General features: G+C 44.4%; 4 protein-coding genes across 6 annotated transcripts in view; 2 read left to right on the forward strand and 2 right to left on the reverse strand.

Moving 5' to 3' along the window:
- Positions 1 to 1701: 1701 nt before the first annotated feature.
- LOC132988631 (microfibrillar-associated protein 3-like) lies at positions 1702 to 5402 on the reverse strand. Of its 2 annotated transcripts, none has more exons than XM_061056167.1 (3): positions 5207 to 5402; positions 4234 to 4511; positions 1702 to 3244 (listed from the first exon to the last, which is right to left on the reverse strand). In XM_061056167.1, the coding sequence occupies exons 2-3, from the start codon at positions 4463 to 4465 to the stop codon at positions 2541 to 2543; spliced, it is 936 nt and encodes a 311-aa protein (XP_060912150.1). In that variant the 5' UTR covers positions 4466 to 4511; positions 5207 to 5402; the 3' UTR covers positions 1702 to 2540. The 2 variants fall into 2 exon arrangements, with proteins under 2 accessions (XP_060912150.1, XP_060912151.1); XM_061056168.1 differs by having other exon boundaries at positions 5187 to 5402.
- A 654-nt stretch (positions 5403 to 6056) lies between these two features.
- Positions 6057 to 26312, forward strand: part of fam114a2 (family with sequence similarity 114 member A2) — a 508616-nt gene continuing 488360 nt past the window's right edge. Inside the window, exons 1-14 of one of the 2 annotated variants that reach the window (XM_061056148.1) lie at positions 6057 to 6303; positions 6903 to 7155; positions 7448 to 7547; positions 8177 to 8278; positions 8377 to 8480; positions 9399 to 9533; positions 10011 to 10175; positions 10256 to 10379; positions 10464 to 10549; positions 10708 to 10806; positions 11025 to 11149; positions 11293 to 11365; positions 12602 to 12655; positions 12744 to 12878. In XM_061056148.1, coding sequence (XP_060912131.1) covers positions 6937 to 7155; positions 7448 to 7547; positions 8177 to 8278; positions 8377 to 8480; positions 9399 to 9533; positions 10011 to 10175; positions 10256 to 10379; positions 10464 to 10549; positions 10708 to 10806; positions 11025 to 11149; positions 11293 to 11365; positions 12602 to 12655; positions 12744 to 12845 — 1488 coding nt within the window. In that variant the 5' untranslated portion in view covers positions 6057 to 6303; positions 6903 to 6936 and the 3' untranslated portion in view covers positions 12846 to 12878. Of the gene's footprint in view, positions 6304 to 6902; positions 7156 to 7447; positions 7548 to 8176; positions 8279 to 8376; positions 8481 to 9398; positions 9534 to 10010; positions 10176 to 10255; positions 10380 to 10463; positions 10550 to 10707; positions 10807 to 11024; positions 11150 to 11292; positions 11366 to 12601; positions 12656 to 12743; positions 12914 to 26312 lie in introns of those variants that run through there. The other variant, XM_061056147.1, reaches the window with a different exon arrangement.
- Positions 15302 to 20870, forward strand: cnot8 (CCR4-NOT transcription complex, subunit 8). The gene is made up of 7 exons (XM_061056171.1): positions 15302 to 15402; positions 17033 to 17244; positions 17663 to 17856; positions 17952 to 18113; positions 18775 to 18919; positions 19019 to 19129; positions 19981 to 20870. Exons 2-7 carry the CDS (start codon positions 17128 to 17130, stop codon positions 20107 to 20109), a joined length of 858 nt encoding a protein of 285 aa, XP_060912154.1. The 5' UTR covers positions 15302 to 15402; positions 17033 to 17127; the 3' UTR covers positions 20110 to 20870.
- Positions 21777 to 26312, reverse strand: part of gemin5 (gem (nuclear organelle) associated protein 5) — a 17171-nt gene continuing 12635 nt past the window's right edge. Inside the window, exons 21-27 of the mRNA XM_061056112.1 lie at positions 25745 to 25864; positions 25183 to 25393; positions 24827 to 25096; positions 23898 to 24060; positions 23134 to 23641; positions 22951 to 23038; positions 21777 to 22017 (exon numbers count right to left, since the gene is read on the reverse strand). Coding sequence (XP_060912095.1) covers positions 21862 to 22017; positions 22951 to 23038; positions 23134 to 23641; positions 23898 to 24060; positions 24827 to 25096; positions 25183 to 25393; positions 25745 to 25864 — 1516 coding nt within the window. The 3' untranslated portion in view covers positions 21777 to 21861. The remainder of the gene's footprint in view (positions 22018 to 22950; positions 23039 to 23133; positions 23642 to 23897; positions 24061 to 24826; positions 25097 to 25182; positions 25394 to 25744; positions 25865 to 26312) is intronic.

The raw sequence follows: 26312 nt of genomic DNA on the forward strand, positions 1-26312 counted from the left end.
GTTACGCTCTTTAAGTTTACCTCGAGGTCACTGAAGGCGTCCTCTCCCTGAAACCTTCCTCCCCTCTCTCTCTTCTTTAAACGTCTGCTTTGGCTCGCCCATGATGAACGATCGCTCACACCAATCAATTCTATTTAGATAAGCTCGCCTCCAGAGAGCGCAGGAAAAAAGGAAGACAGATGGATTTTTTGTGAGTTATTCAACGCCGAGGCCCAAGGTTGTTTGTTGTTATGTCGGCTGCTCTCCAAAACCTGATATTTCTCAGGTAGGACGAACAGAGTTTGATTTGGTCTGATGAGTCCGGGGGGAAGTCAAATGAACAGTGAAGGTGTCCGCTTTGTGAAAACTGTTTTTAACTCTGTGCTGATTATAGAGACGCTTCACGTGTAACAATACAGACATCCTCCACCTGACCAATGAGGAACGCACCTGGAGGCTCACGACATGAAGGGGGGTCGCCAGAGGCCTTTAAAAAAGTTTTTATATTTGACCCTTTTTTGGTAAACCACCTTCTTTCTCTCCGTCTCATTTATTGTCTTGCTGCTGTCAAAAGTTGGGAATGGTACCAAAATAACCGATCTGTAACGTGCCACTTTACTGCTACCCCTCTGCTGACGGGCCAAGCGTATTGAAGCCGGAGCTAGACACACTGCAGCCCTTTGATTGGTCAAAAGAATCATCACTTCCTGTGGGACAGCTGTTGTTTGTGTGAAAAACTCTGTAAACTGTGCTGCTGCCTGTCTCGACCAGGATGTCCTTAAAAGAGAGATTCATAGGGGCGCTGGTGGCACAGTGGTTAGTGCGCGCGGCCCATTTATGGAGGTTATAGTCCTCAAAGCGGGCGGCCAAGGTTCAAATCCGGCCTGTGGCTCCTCTCCTGCATGTCATTCCCCACTCTCTCTCTCTCTCTCTCTCTCCCTGATTTCTGGCTCTGTCCTCTCTCTCAATTAAAGGCACAAAAAGCCAAAAAAAGAGAGAGATTTTGAATCTCAATGAGTTTCTTACCGTGTTAAATGAAAGTTAAAAAATGGTAATAAAAGGCTTTCTATTCTATTTGGAGGTTTTCTGCACCTTTCACAGATTTAAACTGCAAAGCTTAGTTACCCTGAAGGTTTTTAAATCCTGAGTGAAGAGTCTTGAAACCAAACTTCCTTTGTGCAGCTGTTTAGGCTGATTTGCTTTTTATTTGAGTGTTTTTGTTGTTGCTGCTCTTCTTGGTCAAGTCTCCTCTGAAAGAGAAATCTCTGATATCAAAGGGACTAACCTGGATCGTTAAAGTGCTGGGCGAGCCAGAGGAAGCTACAGGTGAAACGTGTTGTTCGTACAGTAAAGTTTTCTTCAGTGGGCCACAGATTTTTTATTTGTCATGGTATGTTCCTGCAACCGTGCGCACCTGAGAACGTACAGGCTGTGCACGGGGAACCCTGTTGGCCATCCTGATAATTAAAGCTTAAATAAAATAATGAAATGTGGTGACACTCGAGCTCTTAGCAGTGAGTTCCTCTCCGTCTCTTTAAGAGAAATATCAAGTTTCCACCTCCAGCTTTTTCAAATGCAAACCATATACAAGCCCCTCAGATGTGTTTTAAATTCAGCTCCAGTGACGCTGATGTTCAGTACAGATGTTTTACCCAACAGCTCCACCTAGAGGCTCAATAGTTTCACTACCTGAAGGAACAGAAATAACCATCAAAAAACTACTTCTGCTCGTTTTTCACTTTATTTAATTCAGTTTTTTTTTCCCTCACAGTGACCAACAAAAACATTTACCTCTGTCTGTGAGATCTTCCTCTTTAGGGTCACATTTAAATATTCAAACACATTGTCAAGAAACAAACACGATTCACAGTTTGAAGACAGTACATGTCACACATCCACACGTTTTATTTGACTCCATGTTCCTGTGATAACACCTGAGTACATTTCGCTTGTTTTCTCCAGATCTCGACTTATTTCTCTCGTTATCTCGGGATGACGGCGCTGCTTGTTCCCGCGATAATGAGTTCATTTCTCGAGATCTGGAGGATACGGCTGACATTAACCAGTTATCACAGGAAGGCCGGCGTTCCACTGAGACACAAGAAGAAGTTTGTTTTCAAGTTTTAAATAATTTAATTTAGACTTCTTATTTCTTAAAGACCAAATTAAGAGATTTGGAAAAAAAATATTTCAAGTGCATGAATGAGCTCCTTTAAAGTGTCCTTTAAACATTTTTAACATCCATCCATTTTCTATACCGCTTTTCCAGTTCGGGGTCTCAGGGTGCTGGAGCTGATCCCAGCTGTGATTGGACGAGAGGCCTTTATCTACCTTTATCTTTTTATCATTATTTCTTTTCTCTTTTATTGCTGTAACTTTTTTGCTTTCAGCTCTTTTTTATTATTTTTTTCTCTTTTAGTTGTTACATTATCTTGAATCTTTGGTCCTCTTGGTCTCAACTCGTGTTGCCCGGGTAACCATCAAGGGTCATGTGATGGTCGTGTTAAATATGTTTGTCGGGGTTATTTTGCTGTTGATTGTCGACTGTCTTCTTCGGCCTCTTAATTCTGACCGTCGAGCGTCTCAGAAACGACGTGGATCGACACTTTGACGTCAACGCCTCCTCCATCGTTCGCTTTGCCTTCACTTGACAGCAGAGCCTGACGCACCTCCTCGTCCTCCTCCTCGCCCTCCTCGCCTCCCGCTCTGTCAGAGGAGGGCGGGCCGATAGCTTGTCTGTTCCTGAGCTGCTCCGCCGACTGAAGCCCCGGCGTCTCCGTCTCCACGCCCTCCTCGGCAAACGTGCGGCAGTTGAGGATGAGCGGCGGCAGGGGGACGCTCCGTGCGAACTCCTCCATGTGCCGGGCGAACTCCATGGTCTTGTACTGCGTGACCTTGGCGAGCTCCAGCGTCTTGGCCGAGGTGATGATGGGAATGCGCTTGGCGACCTCGAACGCCTTCTGCAGCTTCTCCGCCCCCTCCGTGCGGAAGAACTCGTTGATGGCTTTCTCCGTCTTCTTCAGGTGGCTGCCGACCATGCAGAGGCGCGCCACGTTCAGGACCATGGTGATGCTGAAGGTCACCAAGCAGATGCAGACGAAGTAGAGCCCTAAGCCGCTGTCATTGTGGGCCACGCGCAGGATGACGGTGCAGTTACCGGTCCCTCCTGCGACGCTGGAGGCGACGCAGGTGTAGCGGCCGCGGTCCTCGAAGGAGACCACGGTGATGTTCAGGGCGCCATCTTCCTCAATCTGCCACTTCCCGCCTAGAGTCGGGACACAAAAAACACAAAAAAGACAGTTTCAGTTTGAACAGACGCAAGTGAAGGAAACGGGAATGCAATTTAAGGGACACGAGAAGTCGCCTCCAGGGCTGCGGACCGCTGAGCAGCTGGATGAAGCACACCTGGTGCCCCGTACGTCGGCACAGGTAACCAAACTAGCGCTGATGCTAACAATGCTAACTGGACTTTTTACATGCTCACACATACAATTCTACAGTTCACTTATCAGACTCTTTTATCCAAAGCGACGTACATCAGAGAGAAAGAACAACACAAGCAAGGATCTAGAAAAAAGGGAACAATGTCAGTAAGAGCAAACGATCAGCTTTGAGTCTGATTGGACACACAGGTGCTGACAGGAAGTGACCAGAGGCAAAGCACAACATTGAGGGCAGTTCTTGAGAGCTCTAATCAGTATAGAAACCATCTTATAAGTCGTCGTTATCAAACAAAAACCATCGTCATTACCATCATCATCATCAATAATATGGAGACCATCATCATTAAGTTAGTAGGTATTCATGAAAGAGCTGGGTCTTTAGCTTTTTCTTAAAGGTGCAGAGGGACTCTGCAGATCGTACACAGTTACTCTCCCACTATGTTGACAAGCAGAGACGCCTGATTGGATGACGGAGGTCACTGCTGCTTCAAACAACACAAACCCCGACGCTAACGTTGGCCGTTTTTGGGCCCAACACCCGGTCGAACATCCGGCGGTGGCGGGACAACTCGCAGAGGAATTGGGAGAAAATGTTTGCACGTCAAGAACTTTTTCATTTCTACACAAAATGTGTTTAAATGTGTTATAACACATGTGATCGCTGCACGACCATCGACTGTCTGCACGCCATCCGCTACTTCCGCGTCGACCCCGCCGCCCCCCCTCTCCCATAGCCTCCCGCTGTGAGACGCATGTGCGAACGACCATCTCTGGAGTGCATGTGTGAAAGCGGCTGAGCTCTCCTCCTCACCTGCGTCCTCTCCCTTCAGAGCTCCTTTATGGTTGAACCACTTGACGCCATCAGGGCCCGCGGTCACATTACACTTCAGCAGCGTGCTGGATCCCTCCTTCGCCACGATGCTCCCGCTGAAGAGGATGCTGGCCAGATGTGCCGGCCATGTCTCCGACTTGTTGTGCGCTCGGGCGGCCGTACAGCAGCAGAGCAGCAGGACGGGGAGGAGCAGGTGTGCCAGGTGTTTCATGCTGAAAGGAGGTCACAGCTTCAGCTCACATCGAGACGGGACAAACCTGCAGAACAGGAAGAGTAAACGATCACGCAGCGACTCTAACTGTAAGACTCAAACGTGTTTAATCCTAACATTTAGGACGTCCCTCTTTTCATGGAGTCTTAATAAACAAAGAAAACACACAAATCTTTCTTTACTTTCAAGGTATAAAGATGAATTCAACCTTTTCTTCTTCTCCACCTTTGTTCATTTTTAGGCTCTTTCTTCAACACTGTCAAAACTAGAACAACAATAAAATCTATTTCAGTATATATTTTGAGACTTTTGAAGCCTGTTCGCATTGTTCAGATTTGCTTTATTTCTGTGTAAATGTTCAATTAAATTCGACTAATTTAACTTGTTATGTCTTTAAAACATTTCTGCTTTTTATTCTTAATGTGTTGATGTCTCGATATCTGAATAAAACAGCTGAATTAAAGTCATTACCACAGAAAATCCAGCGTTATTAAACAGGAATAACGAAATAAATACGTTGAGAAATGTGCTCGTTATCGCGAGGGAAATTTAGTTAAATTATAATTTATAGATGCATGTCCGCTTTGGGCTTCCGTAGATAAAAGTTGATTTCATTCAGTATTTCTGTTGATAGTTAAAAAAAGACAAAAACATCCATCCTGCTCCCTGAGGATTATAATGATGTTGCATGGACTCACCTACCTGTAAGCCTTTAACTCACAGGTATGTCGTCGTTCTCACCTGATGCTCAGATTTGGACCCAAACGACAAATTCGACCAGAAGTCAAAATAAAGGATTTATGTAGATCGATATGTGATGAAAGATAATCCAATAAGTCCCGGTTTGGTTTGTTATTAAGCTTTAAAGATCGATCCAAACACGATCAACTGGCACCTGTCACTTCCTGCTTCAGGTGTGAGTGAGTGGGCGTGGCTTGTTCGCCTTCCACTTTTCGGTTGTAAAATGAATTTATTTTTTCTACCTTAGTTTACATAAATAACTAATTAACTAAATTGATTAGCATAAAAAAAACCTAATGTTGTTTTTTTATTTATTTAAGATACACAGTGTTTTATCATGTTGTTACCTCTTCCTCAGTAATATTTAAGTGCTTTGAATATATAAATATTATATCTCAATCAGAGAATTAGAACCGTGGAAATTAATTGTATTTTTTTTTATATAGAAGAATATGTCTAAATTAAGGTCATTTAATTAAAAAATAAACTTTTTGGATTTCTTGATTTTTCAGCGGAAGTTTAGAGTTTTATTTTGATCTCTCTCTGAAACCGGAAGTCTTGTTTTGTTAACTGTCAAGTTAACTGTCAAGTTAACAAACGACAGTTAAAAACAATACCGGTAGTGGTATTTTTCATTATCCTTCAAAATAAACCCATAATGCCTGTGTACCCGTTAAGCGCCAGATAAAATGTATTGAATTTTACAGAAAAGTAAACCGAAGTGTCTTTAATTGCGTAAGTTAATTTTAATTGTAACTCTAATTAAATCTTTATCTAGCAGAAGCTTGCTGAAGCATCAACGGTTTCTTAAACCACCTTTTATTCTGAAGGTACAAACCGGAACTTCAGTTTCTCGCTTTGTTTTGTGTCTTGTTAGTTCTGTACAGTGAAAACAAACTGTGACGTGGCTAATCCTGGTGAACAAAAGGAGCGATAAACACTCACATCTTTATCTGTAAACTGTAAAATAAAGTATTTTAACGTTTAGAAACTGCAGACAACGAAGAAGGACGTTTGTCGTGACTCGTGAATGAAGAGCAAAGTGTCAGCAGGCTAACAAGCTAACAGGTTAGCATCAAGACTTTGACAGGAGAGAGGTGAGTTAGAAGATATATTAAACATTTAACACCTTTTACACCTTTAACACCTCTTACACCGTGTTTATTTACTTTTTATGGGACAAATATAACTCATGTAAAGACTCATTAAACTCATTAAACTAGTTCAAAGTAAATCTTGAAAACAGGTTATAAACACATTATGTCTCACCTGACTCACCTGTCTGTATCTATTATATAGTTATTACATTTCTTGTGTTATAGAAGTGGGTTAACTTAGGGATTTGTGATGTAATTCAAATGTACAGCATGTACAGAACATCATGTTAAAATCTGAGTGTTCAGGTTTCAGATTATCCAGACTGGACTTTAAACTACCCCCATTGGCGCTGTGAGTCTGATATCCGATATATGTAAATGAAGTCAATATCGGACCCGATACCGACATTGGATTGGATCTGTAATCATTTTTTCACCAAGTATAATGGCCACTAAGGCTTTGATTAACATCATCCAAAAGGTCAACTATTCATCTCTTCTTCTCTCTTAAGCACTAACTGTAAATATAAACACACCGCGCTGTGCAGGAGTTTGATTGGATACTGACCTAATGGCTAATATTTCCGCCTTTTGTTTAGTTTCTCTTCAGAGGCATGATCTAGGACGTTAAAGATGTCCGACAGTGAAGCTACAGCAGCAGCAGAGGGTCCAGAGGTCGCTGCAGAGAGTCCCGATGTTTCTCCTGCTCAAACACCCGACAGCTCCTCGCCGACCCCGCCCGACACCCTGACTGACGTGGCCCCGACGAGGAAAGCCAGGAGGAGACCAGAGCCCAAACCTGCAGCGGAGGTTGAGCCGACGCCAAAAGTAGAGGAGCAGCAGCCTGCCAAGGTACGGACGAGGAGATGGTTATCAAAACACAACAATTATTACAGGATGCCTGCGGATCCTTAAAACTTCTTTAATTAGATTTTTTACATTCTAAGATCGTAAAATGTCTTAAAAGTTTTGTTTTTACTCGGGAGAGGTCTTAAATTTTAGACGGCACTCCCAGAGGGGAAATTCTGTTTTTCCACTCTGTTATTAAGAGACATGCTTCTCACACACATGCACACACAGGACCTTTGGATATGCACTAATGTAGATCCCCCCCCCCCCGTCTCTTGCTTTCTGCCTCTCTCAGGCTCCCAGTGAGTCCACCGTGTCTCAGGGTAGTTGGGGTTATTGGGGCAGCTGGGGCAAATCCATCCTATCTACAGCAACAGCTACGGTGGCCACAGTGGGTGAGTATGGACCACTTACCTAAATCAATCTCTCTGAAGTATATCTGTGTGATTAGTGGTCGTTTTTAATGTTATACCTGGAGATCTGTCTTAAATACTACAACAGGATTTCATTAAATGAATGGCTCAGACATTTTCTCCTATCGTCTTTATCAGGAACAAGGAAGCATGCTTTGTTCAACTGTAAGAGAAACAGCAGATTCTGCAAAGTTAGCATACCTCTTTTTGGAGCGCAACACTGCCCCCTGGAGGTCGACCTTGTTGCCCTGCTCATCTGTTCAGAGCAGAGTTGAAAAAATCCCTTAAGAGGTGGAGAGGCAGTTTTGTGAATGATCTTAAAAACCAATCGGACTCATGAATATTTAATGAAATAATCAACGTTTAAAATGTTGTGCCTGAGTCGTAGTTGACAGAGACTTCTTATCAAAGATTGAAAGCGCTTGTCTGTTAAGTGGCGTTAAGTGGCGTTAAAGCTGCCTTACTGGATTGAGACGAGCTGGACACACAAATGGAAACATTTTGGATGTCTCAGCTGTTTGGTGTGTAGCTCATCTCTTTTAAATGTTTCTTAAAGGTAAGGGTGGAATCTAATATTATACCTAACTGCTCGTCTCTGCCTGTCTGTCCAGGCCAAGGGCTGAGTCAGGCGATAGAGAAGGCCGAGACGTCGCTGGGAATCCCGAGTCCGACCGAACTCTCAGCTCAAGTCGAGGAGGAGCAGAAACAGCAGGGTGAGGCCGTGTTTCACTTTATATTATTGAACATCACAGAATATCCTGCACGTTGTGTTCAGCTTGTTGTAAGAGTGTCACGCTCGTTTCCCCTGCAGGTGAATCCGGCGCTGAGCCCGACGCGGCCGCTGGAGAGGGATCAGCAGCCGTTGGGAGTGCGTTGGGAATGCTGTCGTCGTTTACGAGCGTCGTCCAGAGCACGGTGAGCAGAAACACACTCTGTGTCCTCTTTGTTTTCCACTGAAGGGATGAGCATGAACTCATCTTTTATATATCATCCATCAGTGTTGTACTCAAGACCAGACTAACTGAGACTCAAACTCTCGACTCGGCCTTGATCCCTCAATGTCTTGGTCTTTTTTTTTTTATACTGTTATAGCAATACATTAACGTTTCCGATCATTGTACTTACACATATTTGCAACATTTTTTCATATTTTTAACACCCAGTGGTGAAAAGGAAACAATACATAGAGATGTATAAACAGTATGCAGATTCAAAATGCATATCACAGAGGCAGCATCCAGAGAGAGCTTTGTACCTCCTTTTTACAAGCATCCAGAGAGTCATGGTAAGCATACTGTTAAAGAAATGTCTTGGTCTTGACTCGGTCTCGGAGCACTCGGAGCATGTCTTGGTCTCGGTTAGTGTGGTCTTGACTACAACACTACTCGATATCATGCTGCCTAAACTGCTTCCATATCGGCAAGATAGCTGCGCCATTTTATTATTTATTTTTTTGTGACGGTAATGAAACGTATCCCTCTGTTATTTTTAAACACTGCGAGGATGACGTGTTACTGAACTACAGCCCGAGCTCTGATTCAGTTTTCCCGTATGCTTCAAGGGAAATGTTGGGACCTGTTTGGTCTGTAAAAGTCTTTCTGAAACATTTCAACCTTCCGCAACAAAATCAAAATATGTTCCAGAAGTTTACATTTTAGAAATACTGCAAGTTTAGTTTTTGAAGGTTAAGTCACTGAGGATGTTCCTGTCATATAACCAGCCTGATTACATATGTTAAGGTTTGTGTAGGTCATTGTCTCAAGAGGAGCAGGAGTTGTTGTTGTTGTTGTTGTTGTTGTTGTTGAAGTCCCGCTTGTTTTCTTCCTCTCTCAGGGGAAAACGGTGATAACAGGCGGCCTCGATGCTCTGGAGTTTATCGGAAAGAAAACGATGGATGTGATCGCTGAAGGAGATCCGGGCTTCAAAAAGACCAAAGGCCTGATGATCAGGAACGCCACTCTGTCTCAGGTGGGCGCACGCCAGACGATGCAAGATGTTTATTGATCTCAAAGGAATGACAGAAACCTCTCCTGATTGGCTGACAGATTTTATAACGAGTGTTCCCCTCTTGTTCGTCCTGCTCTCTCTCTCCTCTCTCTCGCTCCCTCTCTCTCTTTTTCTCGCTCCCTCTCTCTCTCTCTCTACCTCTCTCTCTCTGTCTCTGTCTCTCTCGCTCCCTCTCTCTCTTTTTCTCGCTCCCTCTCTCTCTCTCTCTCTCTTTTTCTCTCTCTCTGTCTTTCTCTCTGTCTCTCTCTCTCTACCTCTCTCTCCCTCTCTCTCTTTCTCTCTCTCTCTCTACCTCTCTCTCTCTCTCTCTCTCTCTGTCTCTCTCGCTCCCTCTCTCTCTCTACCTCTCTCTCGCTCCCTCTCGCTCCCTCTCTCTCTCTTTTTCTCGCTCCCTCTCTCTCTCTACCTCTCTCTCTCTCCTCTCTCTCTCTCTCTCAGGTGTTGAGGGAGGCGAAGGAGCGAGAGGAGCTGCAGACGGCGGAGGTGGAGGGCTCGGACTCGGAGAAGAAGGCGGTCGCTCACTACGGGATGCTGTTTGACGAGTTTCAGGGTCTGTCGCACCTCGAGGCGCTGGAGATTCTGTCGAGAGAGAGCGAGTCGAAGGTCGGAAGAGAGACATAAACAAACACAGAGAAATGATGATGATGTTTGGAGGGTTTAATCTGAGGAATGTGACTCTGCAGGTGAAGTCAGTGCTGACCACTCTATCTGGAGACGAGCTGGTTCAGTTGAGGGAGGAGCTGGATCTCATGAAGGACTCGTTCTCACTGGTGGAGTTTGACGACGAGGAGGTGGACGAGAAGAAAGGTATGAAGATACCCCGACCCTGCAGGAGGAACACATCACACACACAGACCTGAACCTGACCGGCTGTGCCGTTTGTCATTTCAGATGAGGACGGTTCAGAGTTTGAGAAAGAGTTAACGGAGGCGTTGGCGGGCCTCAGCGTCACCGCCACCGCTGACAAACTCAGCAAGGTACTAGCTAACATCATTATTTACACCTCAGAAAAGTTCAATCTAAACCTCTTCGGCACAGTCTGAATGTGAGACGTTTTATTGTACGTTATTTTATATTTTGTTTCATCGTGTTGTTCCTGTTTCCTGTTCCTGTTTCTGTCGTCGTCCTCCGACAGGCCTGTAAGAGCGTTTGCAGCCAGATCACGGACATTAGCCGAGCAGAGAGGGAAGAGGAGGAGAGCGACGAGGACACTCAGAGAGCTCTCTCTGTGGAGGTAAACGGATATTTCAGCTTCATATTTGACGTCATGGACACTTACTGATCAGTTTCCCTCCCTTAATGTGTTGCTCCTAACAATGTTTGTGTAGTGGATTCTTCTGTCTGCACAGCTTGTTGAAAGTGTCTGAAAGTGCTTTGTGCATAATGTCATCGCTGCATGTTTCTTATCCATCCTTTTGTGTGTGTGTGTGTGTGTGTATCAAACATTGTCAGGAGGTTCACGCTGCAGCCATCAGAAGTCTCGCAGAGCTGACAGCTCGATCCATCGAGCTTTTCCACAAACTGGCCGAGATGATCCTCTTCTCCAACGGCAGCACCGAGGCCAGCGCTCTCTCCCAGTAAGACCGCATGGATATGAACCCCAGCTTCTCCTTCACAGCTGTTATATACAGATGTTTTCAAATGTGCACTCTTGAACATTTCCAGACATTTTCAGGAGTAATGACCTAACCTAACCTTTGTTATTGTTTTGTGTTCTCAGGTTAACTGTCATCCTGTGTAAAGAAATCTCTCTGCTTTCTAAGAAGTTCACTTCCTGCTTAACAACAACAGGGGTGAGTGTCCGTATCTTAAACGTGTGAAAGTTTGAGTTTCATTGTGAAGGTGCAACAGAGCACAACACACCTGAAGGTCCTGGTGTGTTCAAGGACACATGAGAGGAAGAGATCATGAAGTGTTTCATACCTTGTTTGTCTTGTTTGGGTTTGAGTATATACCTGTTTTTTTATATCACTCATGCTGCATTATGGGAAGTGTAGGATCCAGTGTTTTGAGTTCCCCTTTACTTGTAATCTACACCTGAGTGTCCTGATCTGATTTATTTATTTCAGTTTATGACCTCATTTTTTTGTAAAGATATTTTTGGTTCCTTATTTGGTAAGACAGTTTGGGAGTAGCGGTGGATGACGTGCAGCAAAGGGCAGAGGTCAGATTCAAACCCACGGCCGCAGCGCTATAACCTCCTTACATGGGGCGTGCGACATAACCGCTAGGCTATCTGCACCCCACTTAATGCCTTTTTGCATTTTTCTGTCTTCAACATTTCAGCTTGTGTGCACCTCATCTTGCATTTTATATCAGTGCTCACATTGGTTTTATTTTGGGCTTTTTATTCCTTTACTTAGAGTCGGAAATCAGAGAGAGAGAGAGAGAGAGAATGACATGCAGGACAGTAGCCACAGGTCGGGTCAGGTCGCTTGGAGACTACAGTATAGCGTCTGTACAGTGGGCGCCCGCACTAACCACTAGGCTACCGGCGCCCCTCAATGCTTTTTTTTTTTTTTTTTTTTAAACCTAAAATAAATACAGAAAAGGTAACAGAACTTCCTGTTGCATTTTAAATCCTTGATGAACTTCTAAAAAATATCTGAACCTAAAAATCTTCTCTTTGCTGACCTCCGGTTCTTTACTTTCCCGCCTCTCGTCTTTCAGCTACAGTTTCCTTCGAGCACACATCTGATGTCCAATGAGGGGCAGTGGAACATTTCTGTTGTTCAGAATAACCGTCCTGATTTAACTTTAAATAAAGCCAGAGTCTCCAGCTGAGCGTTGACTCAGAGAGTACAGCGATATGATATTAACTAACAGACAGTGATGTGACCTGAATGACTCGTCTGTTCATCCTTCTGTTTGTTCTCACACTCTTTTCTGATCTGTTTAAATGTCAAACTCTGCAGACATCCTCTCCCTTCCACCTCCAACATTAAGACGTATCTAATGACTGTTCTCTCTGCTGCGAGTAGTTCCCCTGAGAGCTGATGTTTACTGGATCTCAATGTTCTGTCTTACAGTCGAACGAGAAAGGAGATGTCCTCAACCCGCTGATAACGGGAGTCTTCCTGGAGGTACGTGTCCTCTTTCTGTGTCAGCACAATGATCATAACATACTGTGTACCTCATGTTGACCCTTAATGATTCCTCTCCCCCTCGCAGGCGTCCAACAGTGCGTCTTACGTCCAGGATGCTTTCCAGCTGCTGATGCCCATCCTGGAGATCTCTTACATCCAGAGGAAATCTGAATCCACCGATCAGTGACCGCCCTGACGTCGCCTCAGGCCCGTCGTCACCGTGAAGAACTGACACAAATGTAATATTTTTTTTGTTGTAAACGAACAAAAACACCCGAGTCAGCGCTTTCTCTGTCTGGTTCTCTGCTCAGGACAAAACCTTGTGCCTGAGAGGAGACGTTTGTTTTTGTCAAACGGGGTTAACTTTTGAACATTTGCTTAAAATGTAAAACGGACTCTTATCATGAAGGTCTGGATCTAACAGCTGCAGGGAAACAAATGCATTTATAATAAAGAGGGAGAAACCTTTTGTTCTTCTGTCTATTCTGACACAGTCACTACATTTCAGCAGGTCATGTACAAAGCTCAGTAATGCCCCAGAGAACACTTAAAAACAACGCACAGGATGGAAACAGAGGCTGTATTTGTGTTTTATAATAAATATTAAGATTCTGTGTATCGATATAAAGTTTCCCTTTTCCTGTACAGAGGATACAGGCGACCTTGTTTTTCTATGCATATTTTTCCATATCAGTGTTGTGCAGCTCACATCTTGTATGTGAGCAGCTGGACGGACACTGACCACTGTCGGACAGAGGGACCGTTTGAGGCTTACAGTGGTATGTGTCGTCACGCTGCAACTTTTTGAACAATCTTCCCTACCGAGGTCACATTTGATGCTAAATCCACTTCTCCGTGTTCCTCTAACTCTAACATGTGTCTCTAGTCCGTCTACAAACGCCCCAATGATGAGAGAAGTCCATCCTCTCTGTCTTCTGCCTGCTCCACTTTTCAGAAAATGTGATCAAACAGGCCTTTTGGAGAGTCTCCCTTCATGACATCACAAAGGGCAGTAGCCCCTCCCCCAGGTGGGTGACACTCCCACAGCTAGGTGTTTGTTCTGCCCTCTGAGCCTGCCTTCTCACCGTAAACAATAGGACATGGAGCGAGAAAGACCGAGTACACCCGAGCCCTTCCAGAGAGGGGGCATGGTCAGACACAGCTCATTTACATATTTAAAGATACAGACACAGAAACAGTCTGTTCTGAGCAGGGCTGAAATAGAGGGGTTTATAGACATGATCAAATACAGGATCAGAGTGGATTTAGAACAAGAAACTTCACACACATGTTTTGAGGAGCTCTGAGATTTATTTAAACTGAAGAGGAGGAGAATATGCCACCTTTAAACATTGTGATCTTATTCGTAATTTTGAAGCCATAAATATGCTGTTACAGGCGCAGGTTAGAAAAACGTTTTAAAAAATTTAACATGAGTAATTGAACAGGTAGCTACATTTCCTTCCTCGCCTGCTTCTTCATTAACCCGTATCTTAAAAACCTCAAAGCACTGGCACCTTAAAGCGCCTGTGAGGAACTTTTGTGTTGTTTTTGGCGCCCCCCTGTGGACAAAGTGTGATGATTATCTCATTGCTGATCATGTCCTGTCCATGTGGAAGAAGTGTTATCTGACAGAAAATCTCTTCCTTTAATTAAATGTCTAAAGTACGACTCTAAATGAGTCCTTGTCTGAGAATTTGTTTTTAAATGTCTGTTTCTGCAGCGTGCTGTCTTATGACACCGAGCCCCTGGCAGTGTTTACAGGAATAATAAACAGTTATAAAGAAATAATAAATCTTCTCTACGATGGTCTTATTTTCTTTTGTAGGTTATGTAAAGGCATCATTATTCATAACAGTCTGTTTCCTCACCTGATTCAAATTTTTGCCATGTGGTGGACACTGAAGCTTCAGTGTTTAGCCAGCTCTGCATCGGTCTGTAAACCTTTCTGCGTTCTTACCCCCTTATATATACGCCTCTGTTTTCACTTGATTCCACTCTTGTAAATTCAAAACTAATTATTTTTGAAACCTCTCTCCATCTGTAATGTATTTAAAATGATTATCTGAGTTTTAAACTTAAATTTACAGTCGACAAAGAAGTGTTTTTATCTTTGCTCGTCCGCCTTCAGGTGATGCAGTTTTGTGATATTAAACGGCTCACAGCTGTGTGTCTGTTGTCATATGGAGTCATATTTTCAATCACTGAACTGGACTGTTTATCCAGGTTTCACATGGTTTACAAATACATGTGCTTTCTAACAAATTGAGTAAAAAATGTGTAAATTACAGGTGATGATGAATAATTCCAGTTAATGTCATAATACAAAGGTTTTTTCTTTGGTGTAACAAGTTAAAATAATTAAGATTTTAAGTTAAATGGATGGGTTTTTGTGTCAGCAGGTTTGTTTACCTGGTCTGTTTTTTTCAAGATGTTTCAAAAGTTGTATTCTAATGTTTATGAAAACAAATGAGGGCAAAATTATCATTAAAAAAAATAAAATTATCATAAAAAAAACAAAATTATCATTAAAAAAAATTAAAATGATCATTACTTTTATTCCCTCCAATCTGCCTTTATCGTGTTTTTTAAGTCAGTACCATTCCAACGCAGTAGGTGGCGTTGTGACATTTACCATTTAACTACACAACGAAGAAGAAGAGGAGGGAGAAAGAGAAACGTCGAAGAAGAAAACAAGCGGCGCTAACAACTAGCCTGGCTTGTTACGTCGAGGACATTCTGAGGTAAACGTCGTTTTTTTGTTCACTTTAAGACTCTCCACGGTGACACAGCGTCACGCGTGGAGTGTGTTTATCCACTGTGACACACTGAGACGTGTGAAAGCAGAGCCGGCTCTTTGCTCCGGTGATGTTAGCTTAACGCGAGGATTAGCTTAGCTTAGCTTAGCATTGAGCTAGCAGCGCAGCGTCGCTCGTAAGTTAGAATAATGTTTAAAACTATGAATTTAGTGAATCCTGCAGAGTTATTTAATCACATTCAGCATGTCCTGTTACTTTACATGTAAACGTGGTTTTTATCTCAGTATTATAGATTATCTGTGTTTTAGCCTCATAAACATCAACTGTTTCTCATCGTGTCGTCATGGTAACACAAAGATACGTCATTTAATTAACTTATTTAACTGTTAACAATCGCTGCTTAATATACATGTTTCACTTTAAAGGGAATTTGTCTTAAATTGATCTATAAGTTTATCTTAATGTTACGGAGCCTGTTGTCCCAAAAAGTATTTCTGCGCATGCGCGTGAGGGTGAGTTCAGGACCAGTTCACTACAGAACAAACAAACAAACAAACTGATCCATGCAAAAATACTGAATTAAGCAGATTAAGGTGAACAACGAAGATACTTTTACATTTCTGTCATAAAATAATAAAATATCTTTCCTCTCTCTGTCAGTCTGCAGATGTTTTCATGTGCAGTGGCCACAGAATGATGTTTCTCACATAACATTGTTTTATAATCTGGTCACATCAAACAGCGAGCTCAGTAAAACCCTCTGAGTCTCTGTTCTAAAAGGTTTTTATTCAAAGTGTTGGACAGGAAACCTCATCATTCCCGATATCATAACATCATGAAGTATAACATTTTAAACTTTAGGGTTGAGGTGACGTCACAGAGCGCGACGCCCAAGTTGAACATTTTGGAACTTAAGCACAGCGTGCAAGAACAGCAAGCGAGACCCTGCACTCAGTTTGTAGTCTGAGTTTTAACTTATGTCAATACTGATAATTTATGACTCTGTTTTTGCACATTTACATTTAATCTTTCATATTTAAGACTAGTAATGCTGCTCTCTCTCTCCCTCTCTCTCTCTCCCTCTCTCTCTCTCCCTCTCTCTCTCCCTCTCTCTCTCCCTCTCTCTCTCAGCAACTTCGGGATAAAATATGATCAAAGATCTGCATATTTTTTAAAGGCTTTGGTACTTTAAGAAAGTACTGATCAGTCAAATAACAGATATGGGGACTTTTAACAACATGTGGTATCGCAAAGTATCAAAAATGTCGGCAACTTTACAAAAAAATGCAGACCGCTATTCGCATTTCACGTTAAACACATCACCCACACTCAATTAGAACTTTTATCGCTTAGAAAGTTGGCATCTTTCTGCATCTTCACACTTTTTAATGATGTCATTCTTGATTACTGGACTTTCTATACAGTCTCTATATTGCTTTATCTTTGCGCTACATGTGTGTAAAAGTTAGAGGTGACCTTGTGCTTCATGCACTCGTGTGTGTACTGATGAATACTTAAATCCTTGTTCTTCCTCACCTGATATCGTCCTGTTAGCATTCTTGCAGAGGTATATAAGACACGTTCACTAACCCCGTTTTTTTCCCTTTTCTCCCAGAGTCGTCTTTCTTCAGCACACCGCCTCCCCTTCACCCCCCCTTCCAGAGCGCTGCAGGATTGTTGGGGCTTCAGCTCTCTCCCTGACCTGCCAACATGCCAGCCGCACTTACAGATTCCAGTCAGATAATCTGTGAAGTCTGGGCGAGCAATGTGGAGGAGGAAATGAGGAAAATCCGACAGATTATTCAAAGCTACAATTTCATTGCCATGGTGAGCATGAGACACTTCGGACGTGAACTTTGGTGGCGTTGAAAAGATTAGTAACTGCAGAGTTACTGTAAGGTTTTATTAAACTCAACATCAGCATCTCTTTGCATGAGCGACATAACTGAGCGGGGACAAGGACGTTGAATATTTTTGGAGGAAAATCTTCTTGTTTTTCTAGTAGCCAGAAAACTATCAGTGCTTAGTTTATAAAGTGCTTCAACACATGCACAAAACTTTTGACGTCTTCGGGGTGAGCTGCATGTGTGTGGGGTAAAAAAAACAGAATTTTCCACTCTGACTTTATACGGAGTTTCTCCTGCCAGCCTCTGAGTATTTATTTTTCTGCATGTAGTCTGAGTGAGCTGATGTGAGGAGGTTAATTTAAATTTAGAATAACTGTGAAGTCTTTTGTTTTCATCAGGACACAGAATTCCCCGGGGTGGTCGTCCGACCGATCGGTGAGTTCCGCAGCACCGTGGACTACCAGTACCAGCTGCTGCGGTGTAACGTCGACCTCCTGAAGATCATCCAGCTCGGCCTCTCGTTCATGAACGAGGACGGAGACTATCCTCACGGCACGACGACGTGGCAGTTCAACTTCAAGTTCAACCTCACGTAGGTTCACTCTCGTACACTCACCGCTTTCTATCCGAAGTGTCGGCCCTCTTTTTTAAAATACTAATAATAATTTATTTATCGTCTCCTCACAGAGAAGACATGTACTCACAGGACTCCATAGACCTGCTCCAGAACTCCGGGCTGCAGTTTAAAAAACACGAAGAAGAGGGAATCGACACGCTGTACTTCGCTGAGCTCCTCATGACGTCTGGTCTGGTGCTGTGTGAAAACGTCAAGTGGCTCTCCTTCCACAGGTACCTCTCCATTCTCACTCAGCATCGCAGCAGCTTACATGTTCTATGAAAATGTCTCAGCGGTAAAAAGTGCCGGCTGTGCGCCTGAGAGCTCTTGCATGAAGCGTTTTAGCGCTGAGACGAAAAGCACTGCCCGTCCGTCTTGTCTCCATGACAACAGTCTGCTGAGCTACTTTTTTACTGCATGTTTTATATTTGAGATCATTTATTTCCCGATCAGACACGGAGCGAGCAGGATGTGGGTACAAGACACGATCTGTAGGAGGTAAAAACTACGGGGAATATCAAACATTTTAAAAAGAGCGCCGGTGACGTCGACAGCGCCTTTCTGAAAAGTTGAAAGATTTCCAGCTTGAGCGCTCGGAGCAGCTGCATAAAAAAGGCTCAGAAAAAAGACGCTGGGTGCTGCCCTTTTATTGAGGTGAATGCTCTCTACTCATTGAAAACAATTCTGTCTAGAATGCGAACGCTAGTTGGACCCCCACCTCTAATCAGGTCACATTGAAATAAGAGAAAAAGAAAAGAACACCATGAAGCTTTTGCACAACCCGTCCATCGCAACTTGTTTCCTTTTTGACTTCTTCTTTTAAACCAGTGAAGTTAGTGTATCCGGTTTGATCCTGATCCGACTTATCTCTTTTTGTTCTCGTGTGTTTCTCAGCGGCTACGACTTTGGCTATCTGGTGAAGCTCCTGACAGACGCACGGCTCCCTGAGGAGGAACACGACTTCTTCCAGATCCTCAACCTTTTCTTCCCCGCAATCTACGACGTCAAGTACTTGATGAAGAGCTGCAAGAACCTAAAGGTACGGTTGACCTGATACTGAGATACTAAAGGTCAGAGAGAGAGAGAGAGAAGCGACGCATGGTGAACCATACGACTGACTTGATTTGTGTCAATGCAGGGGGGGCTGCAGGAAGTAGCAGACCAGCTGGAGCTGAAGAGGATCGGGCGGCAGCATCAGGCTGGATCTGACTCGCTGCTCACCGGCATGGCTTTCTTTAGGATGAAAGAGGTACACACACGCACACACACACATCCAGAGTGTTTTTGTTTACTTGTTTTATCGAAATTAGCCTTGAGGAACCTCCCTAATATGAGTCAGCCCCACTCCATCGTCGTTCTTTAAAGGAGCAGTATGTAACTCTGACCCCTAGTGTTTAAAATGGGTACTGCAGTCTAAATTCTAAACATCATAGAGAGCTGTCTCCCCACCCCCCCTCCTCTCTAGAGTCCATGCTCACACAGGTCACCATGTGGTGGACTCTGAAGCTTCAGTGTTTATCCAGCTCTGCATGGGTCTGTAAACCTTTCTGTGTTCTAACCTCTCTCCATTTTTCAAAAGCATCTCCAATATTGATCCTAGTTTGAGCACGTTTCTGCTCGTGGAGCTTATTAGAAACATGCAGAGGCTTTTTAGGTCGGGTACAATCACTTCTATCTGAACCACTTCTCTTGACCGCTTCCATCGCTGCAACACCTGTTGACCTGATAACTGCTCTCATATCTGACAAACCGAGGGGCGTCCAAAACGGACCATGTGTGGGGGGCGTGTCTTAAAAGCGCCTACCTTCTCTGGTCCAAACAAATCCAGAGCATTCAGGAGCAGAATCTAAAGTTAGAAGGAGGACATACTGGCTGCTGCATTGTTGTCAGGGAAGCCAGCACTTCAATATAGCATGTTTCCTTAATGATCAGATAGTAAGATACCTTTATCATCTCACTCTCTACACATCTCACTGATTGCTCCTTTAATGGATCCCAACAACATATTTCAACATTTTGTGACGCCTGTAAATCTACATTATGTATGAATCATAAGTGTGGTATAATATTTACTGAAACCCTTTTTCTTCTTCCGCTCAGCTTTTCTTTGAAGACAACATCGACGATGCAAAATATTGTGGGAGATTGTACGGCCTGGGCTCAGGCTCCACCCAGCCCCAGAACGGCATCTCCAGCTCGGGCCAGGAAGAGACGAACAACAAGCACTGATTGAACGCTCAGAAACCTTCAAGTGGAACACGCACTTGTTTTTAAAAAAAACCCGACCAGCAGATCTCCCTCAAACGCTCGATCCCTGAACGAGACGAATCCCTCCCACCTTTCTTTTGACCCGCCTCCTGAGTGGCTCTCAAACACGGACTCGCAGTGATACCGGATCCCTCACTGGCTCACATTCTTTCTTTTTTTTTATTTTTTTTTAAGTCGCTTTTCAGAATACATGGCCACATATTCAAAGCGCTTTTTTTTTTAACGTCTTGGATTTTTGTTTTACAGCATTATAGTGACCCCACCCCTCCCTCCCCATGTTAAACATCATGGGACCAGCTCCGGTATCAAACTGTGACCTCAGATTGAACTTTGACACAAACCCATCACGCCCTTCAGTTCAGACCACGTCAGCCGGGACTCGCCACTTGTTGCAGGGATTTCATTTTTTAAGTTAATGTTGGAAGGGCCTGTAAATGAACATGTATAATTTTGATGAAAATAAAAATGTTTTAGCTCTTTTTCCACTTTCAGAAACTTTTAACAGCGAGCGTCACGAGTGTGTAACTGTGCTTGGTTATGCATGTTTCCAACAGCGAGTACTACTGTGGTTCTGTACGTCCCGTCCCCCCCCCCCCACCCCACCCCACCCATCAGACCAAACTGTCCAGCGGCTGGTCTCCAGATGTTGTGCTTTCTCTTGTTTTTACATTCGACATTGTTTTACAGTTGTATATTAAATTGTTTTGTATTTTCAATGTAAATGTTAAGTTTTCATCTTCTTTACATCGACACGCAGCCCGAGCAACATTTCTTTAAAGTTAAACCCAAAATCTCTTTAGGTCTCTAAACTACAAGAAGTAGAACAGTTAAGCTAATATTGTGTCCTGATGAACTGCAGTGTGCCGCTCTCTTTCCAGCTTATTCTCCATGTGTCTCTAGTCTGTCTACAAACCCCCCAATGATGAGAAAAGTCCATCCTCTGTCTTCTGCCTGCTCCACTTTTCAGAAAATGTGACCAAACAGGCCTTTTGGAGATTCTCCCTTTATGACATCACAAAGGGCAGTAGCCCCTCCCCCAGCTAGGTGTTTGTTCTGCCCTCTGAGTCTGCCTTCTCACCGTAAACAATAGGACATGGAGTGAGAAAGACTGAGACAGCCGAGCCCTTCCAGAGAGGGGGCGTGGTCAGACACAGCTCATTTACATATTTAAAGGTACAGAAACAGTCTGTTCTGAGCAGGGCTGAAATAGAGGGGTTTATAGACATGATCAAATACAGGATCAGAGTGGATTTAGAACAAGAAACTTCACACACATGAAGAGGAGCTCTGAGATTTATTTACACTGAAGAGGAGGAGGATATGTGACTTTTAAAATCTCTGAAAATCTAGTGCATTTTCATCAAGCAGCAACATTTGAAACACTTTAACCTCTTTAATCCACACCGCTGAGTAAACAGACGTTTTAAATATGTATAAAAATATGGCAGCAGGTCATAACAGTCTGACCCTCGTGCCTTCACTGACACATTTTAAGTCTTAAACACTGATTGGTTTTAAATCGATGAAACTGAATCCTCTCGGTAACAAGCGGCTCCTCGTTCAGCTGAACAACCTTCCAGTCTTCTCTCGACGTCGAGTCAAAACAGCGAAGAAGAAAACACACAGCATTTCATAAACAAAAAGTTTTATTATTAATGGAACAACTATCTGTACAGGGGAAGTGCTTCTGTCAGAGTACGAACGGTGGAAGATTCAGGGGAGGAACCGCCGGGACGCTTTGAGGCCGGCGCCGTGTTTGCGGAGCAGATCTTTCGCCGCCTGTTGGAGGGACTCGGAGACGGACGGCGAGGACTCGCTGAGGCGGAGGAGAACGAGGCAGCACTCGACGACGTCCGGGTGAGGATACACCTGAGAGGAAACACAGACACACGGTTCAGTGAGACATCATGAGACAACAGCTGATGCAACACTCATCCTCTCCTTAGCAACGTGGATCTATCAAGGGATAGCAGACTGTTGCTATGCGTCATTGGCCAATCAGGGACGACGATTACAGTCGATTCTGTCTCAAATTGAACTCAACATAAACCAGTGATCAAATATTATTATGGACATATTTCTGGTTTTCATGATTTCATGGCAGTTTTTTTTGTCATGTTTCCAGTTAATTGATGTGTAAGAATTGACCTGAGGGTCCACATTGAGGGTTGACAGGGGGCCGCACGTGGCCAGTTGCCCACCCTGTCTGTAGAGGAATCCTCCAGTAACACACGTTGCAGCCGGTTTATGAACATTTATGTTTCTCGACGCAGCCGGTTATCTACATCAGAGGTTCTCAAACTTTTTTAGACCATTTTCAGGTTTCAGGATTTTTCCAAGGATCCCCCTCATTATCGTAACGTTGATAAGCATATATTAATACTATGTAATAATGTACGATGTAGTACTTTGCAACGATAGAATTAAGGCTACATTTATACTTTCCAACTAATTCACTTCATAAACTTTGAGACAATGTTGACTCCGAGGTGGTTTTTGTTTTGAGTTCATATCAGAATTGATCTAATGGCACAAAACTAAAGTGGGCGGGAGTATTGGACAAAATAGCTGATTCTATTGGTGCAAGAGGTCCCAGTTTGTAGATATGCTTTTTCAATGATATAACACACTTTTACAATTGTTTGTAAATTATTCCGCGGACCCCAAGCTATGGTTTCGGGGACCTGGGACCCCACCTTGAGAATCACTGATCTAAATGTACAGGTGGTTCAGGAGCAAAAATATCAAAGATCCTCTCCGTCTGTGTGTTTTGTGACTTGTGTAAGGACTCAGAGTTTTTACCTTGATGGAGACGGGGAGCGCAGCCAGCTGTTTCTGGTGCTCGGACATCTTTGCGGACAGAGACAGCAGAGTCTCCGGCTCTTCCGACCTGAAGAAGAACAAAACAAACACACTCAGAAACTGCTCAGGATGAAACACAACGACAGGAAACCATGGCAACAAAATCTTCCAGGAAGTCCTCACCGCTGTGCAGCATCAGCAGACCCGTGGCTGTCCGACGTCCCCCCTGTGGTGGAGGTCTGTGTGGGTGACTCCTCCTCCTCCTCCTCCTCCTCCCCCGAGTGGAGCGGCACACTCTGCGCTCTGCTGTGCTGCAGCACCATGGCCGCCAGACGCTCCTGGATCCCCCCGAGCGACCTCTGAGCCGCCTGACAGACGGCGTGAGGTTCAGACAGAAGCGAGGACGCGTCCAAGTCCAGTTTGTCAAACGTCCTGGTGGTGGTCGAACAGGCGGCGTTCTCTCTCTCTCTGGACTCTGAAACACCTCCTCCGTTCACCACTCGGTCCGTCGGCTCGTCTGAGGGTGAAACGCCGTTCTGCACCCGGGTGGAGTTTTTCCACCAGTGTTCATAGAGGCGGTGGTAGGTGACGAACGCCTGCAGACTGTTAGCCGCAGCTTTGACCTCTTCTTCTTCTTCTTCTGTGCGATGAAGAGTTTTGGAATATTTCCTGGAAAACACACGGACGTCACCTGGAGAGGAAAGAGAAAACATCAAGGATTCTGAAAAGGCTTCAAATGGCTCAGAAAAGCATTCAGTTTCCTTTACTGTGAAATCTGTGAAGACACAGGAAGCAGGAAACAGGAAGTAGAAAGTGTTTCAAATAGTCCTAAACTCACACGGCAAATAATGAATTCAAAGAACAAGAAATTCTCTCTCTCTCTCTCTCTCTCTCTCTCTCTCTCTAGAGACGTCAGAGTGAGTCAGCTGACATTCATAGAGACGTACCGTCCGGGTACAGCAGCCTGCAGAGCTCTGCAGAGACGCAGAAGTGTCCGCCGTCTCTGAACCAGGACACCGCCTGCCACGCCTCCTTCAGCAGCTGGCCGTCATCGTCCAATAAGGAGCTGAGCACGGCCCGGGTCAGGTGGAGGGACGAGTACAGCTGAAGCTGAGACAGTGAGACAGATTACTTTAGACGCTGGATTAACCCTCAGACATCAGTTTAATTTACGACCCTCTGAAGTCACTGAAGACAAAAATGTCCATGCCAAAAAACTGATTAAAAAAAAAACAGATTGATATTTTTTTCTACATAAATCTCTTCAACTTCAGCCCTGCTCAAAACTACCAAACATTCCATTATTTTTTAGGAATTTAACCCTTTAAATGACAGTCTGATTATATGATTCTGGCATTTAAAGGGTTAAATTCCTGATAATTATTCAATATTTGATGGTTTTGAACAGGGCTCTGTTCTATCTGTTTCTATTTTTATAGCAGTTTTTATAAATTGGACATTTTCACCCTCCAATGTCCAAACAGGGAACTACATTTTAAATCTGATGCTACACAAAACCTAACAATGCATCAAAGTCAATATTTTGGATAATCTTTGAAATACCCAAGACTGATTTAAGAAAAAATCCCCCAGCCACCAAATATTTGTTTTATGGAAAATAACTATTTTTTGTGTTTTTTTTTCATAAATAACAACAGTGACATCAAGTAATCAAACTGACATTTAAAGGGTTAAATTCCTGATAATGATTGAATGTTTGGTAGTTTTGAGCAGGGCTGAAGTTGTTTAAGAGATTTATGGAGAAAAAAGTAGAAAAAAAAATATCAATCCTCGTTCTGCCTCGAGGACTCTTATTACCCAGCATGCACCTGGAGGAAACACTGTGTGTACATTCAAGTGAGCGACGAGGGCGCACCTGTCTCAGAGGAATGTTGGCGGTTGGCGTCGGACTCTCCACAGACTTCAGCTCCTGCAGCAGATAGGTGGCGCTGTGACTTCCTACCGATTCCTGTGAAACCCCAAACTGCTCCTCCCACACGCCTCGCACCCGGTCCTGGATGCTGGCGCGAGCCTCGCCCGGCAACGCCCACGTGTTGCTGGAGGCGCCGGACGCCGGAGATCCAGCGGGCGGGTCGGAGAGCGTCGCAGCCAGCAGCTCGGCGACACACAGATGGAGCCTGTGGACCTGCAGGAAGAAGACGATGATCAGGGTCAAAAGACAATTAAACATCACCTCTGATCTGTGTTTCATAGCTCCGCCCCCTCACTGACCAGCAGCGTCTCCTGAGGGCTCAGGACCTCCTGGGCTCCGACCCAGTCCAGATCAGCAGCCAGGTCTTTGGCACACCTCAGCGCCAGAGACTGAGCCAGAGCGACCTCTCCGGAGATTCTCGCCAAGCTGGCCGCCGTCCTCAGAGAGGAGACGTCGTTCTTCCTGGCGATGACTTTGGCGGCGTCGAAGCTGGCGCCGGCAGCGAGGTAACTAAGAGACAACGTGAGGCGAGGTGAAACATGAAATGTTAGTTCAGCTACAACTGAAGGAGGAGGAGTTAAGTTATGAAAGAGATGGCGACACACAAGACGATTTAAGGCCTGATTTGACCTCCCAAACAATCAGGGGGCGTGGCCAATTCAAGACTCTTTGTCCAAATAACCTCCAAGCATGTAGTCGAGTCAGAGCATCATGGAATCATAAATATCCAACATGTCTGATTTTTATGATTCCTGGTCGGGCCGCCTCGGAGAGAGACTACACGCACTGCTAGCCAATGAGAGCGAGCAGACCGGGAGGTTTTTTCAGCTCGCCGGCCTCAGCGGCGTTTTATTTTCTCACCATTTGGCAGCCGCAGAGAAATGTCCGTCCTTCTCCAGGACGGCGGCCCAGCAGGTGTAGAGCTCCTTCAGGACGGGCTCGTCCGCCGGCAGCCGGGCTTTGACCAGCGCGACGGCCTCTCTGAGACACCGCAGGGCACAAAGGTCAAAGGTCAAAGGTCAAAGGTCAGCACCACATTTAGAAATGAAAATTAAATACTTTAATCCAAAAATAGAATATATGACATCCTGAGTATTTATATCAAATCCGTCCTCTGCATATATTTAGTTTGGTAACGTTTGCCCTGCCACCACTTGGGAGGAGGAGAGACGGCCACGCCCCCTCATGGACGCCGTTTCTAGGGGGCGTAATGACGATTACTGCTGAACAACTGAAGGAGACTTTTCTGTTTGTCCCGAAGAGTCAAACGTTTAACGACTACATCGACTTCGAGATGCACGTTGTCACTTCAAATCAGATGTTTATCAGCGCTCGCCGTCTCTCAGACACTCGCTGGTGAAACAGGACGGAAGGGCGCGGGGGAAAGGTGGCGGCAGGAGGGAAGGGGCGGAGCTGAGGTTTAGCCTTT

Source organism: Labrus mixtus, chromosome 14 (genome assembly GCF_963584025.1).
Source record: "Labrus mixtus chromosome 14, fLabMix1.1, whole genome shotgun sequence".
In the NCBI taxonomy this organism is placed as follows: domain Eukaryota; kingdom Metazoa; phylum Chordata; class Actinopteri; order Labriformes; family Labridae; genus Labrus; species Labrus mixtus.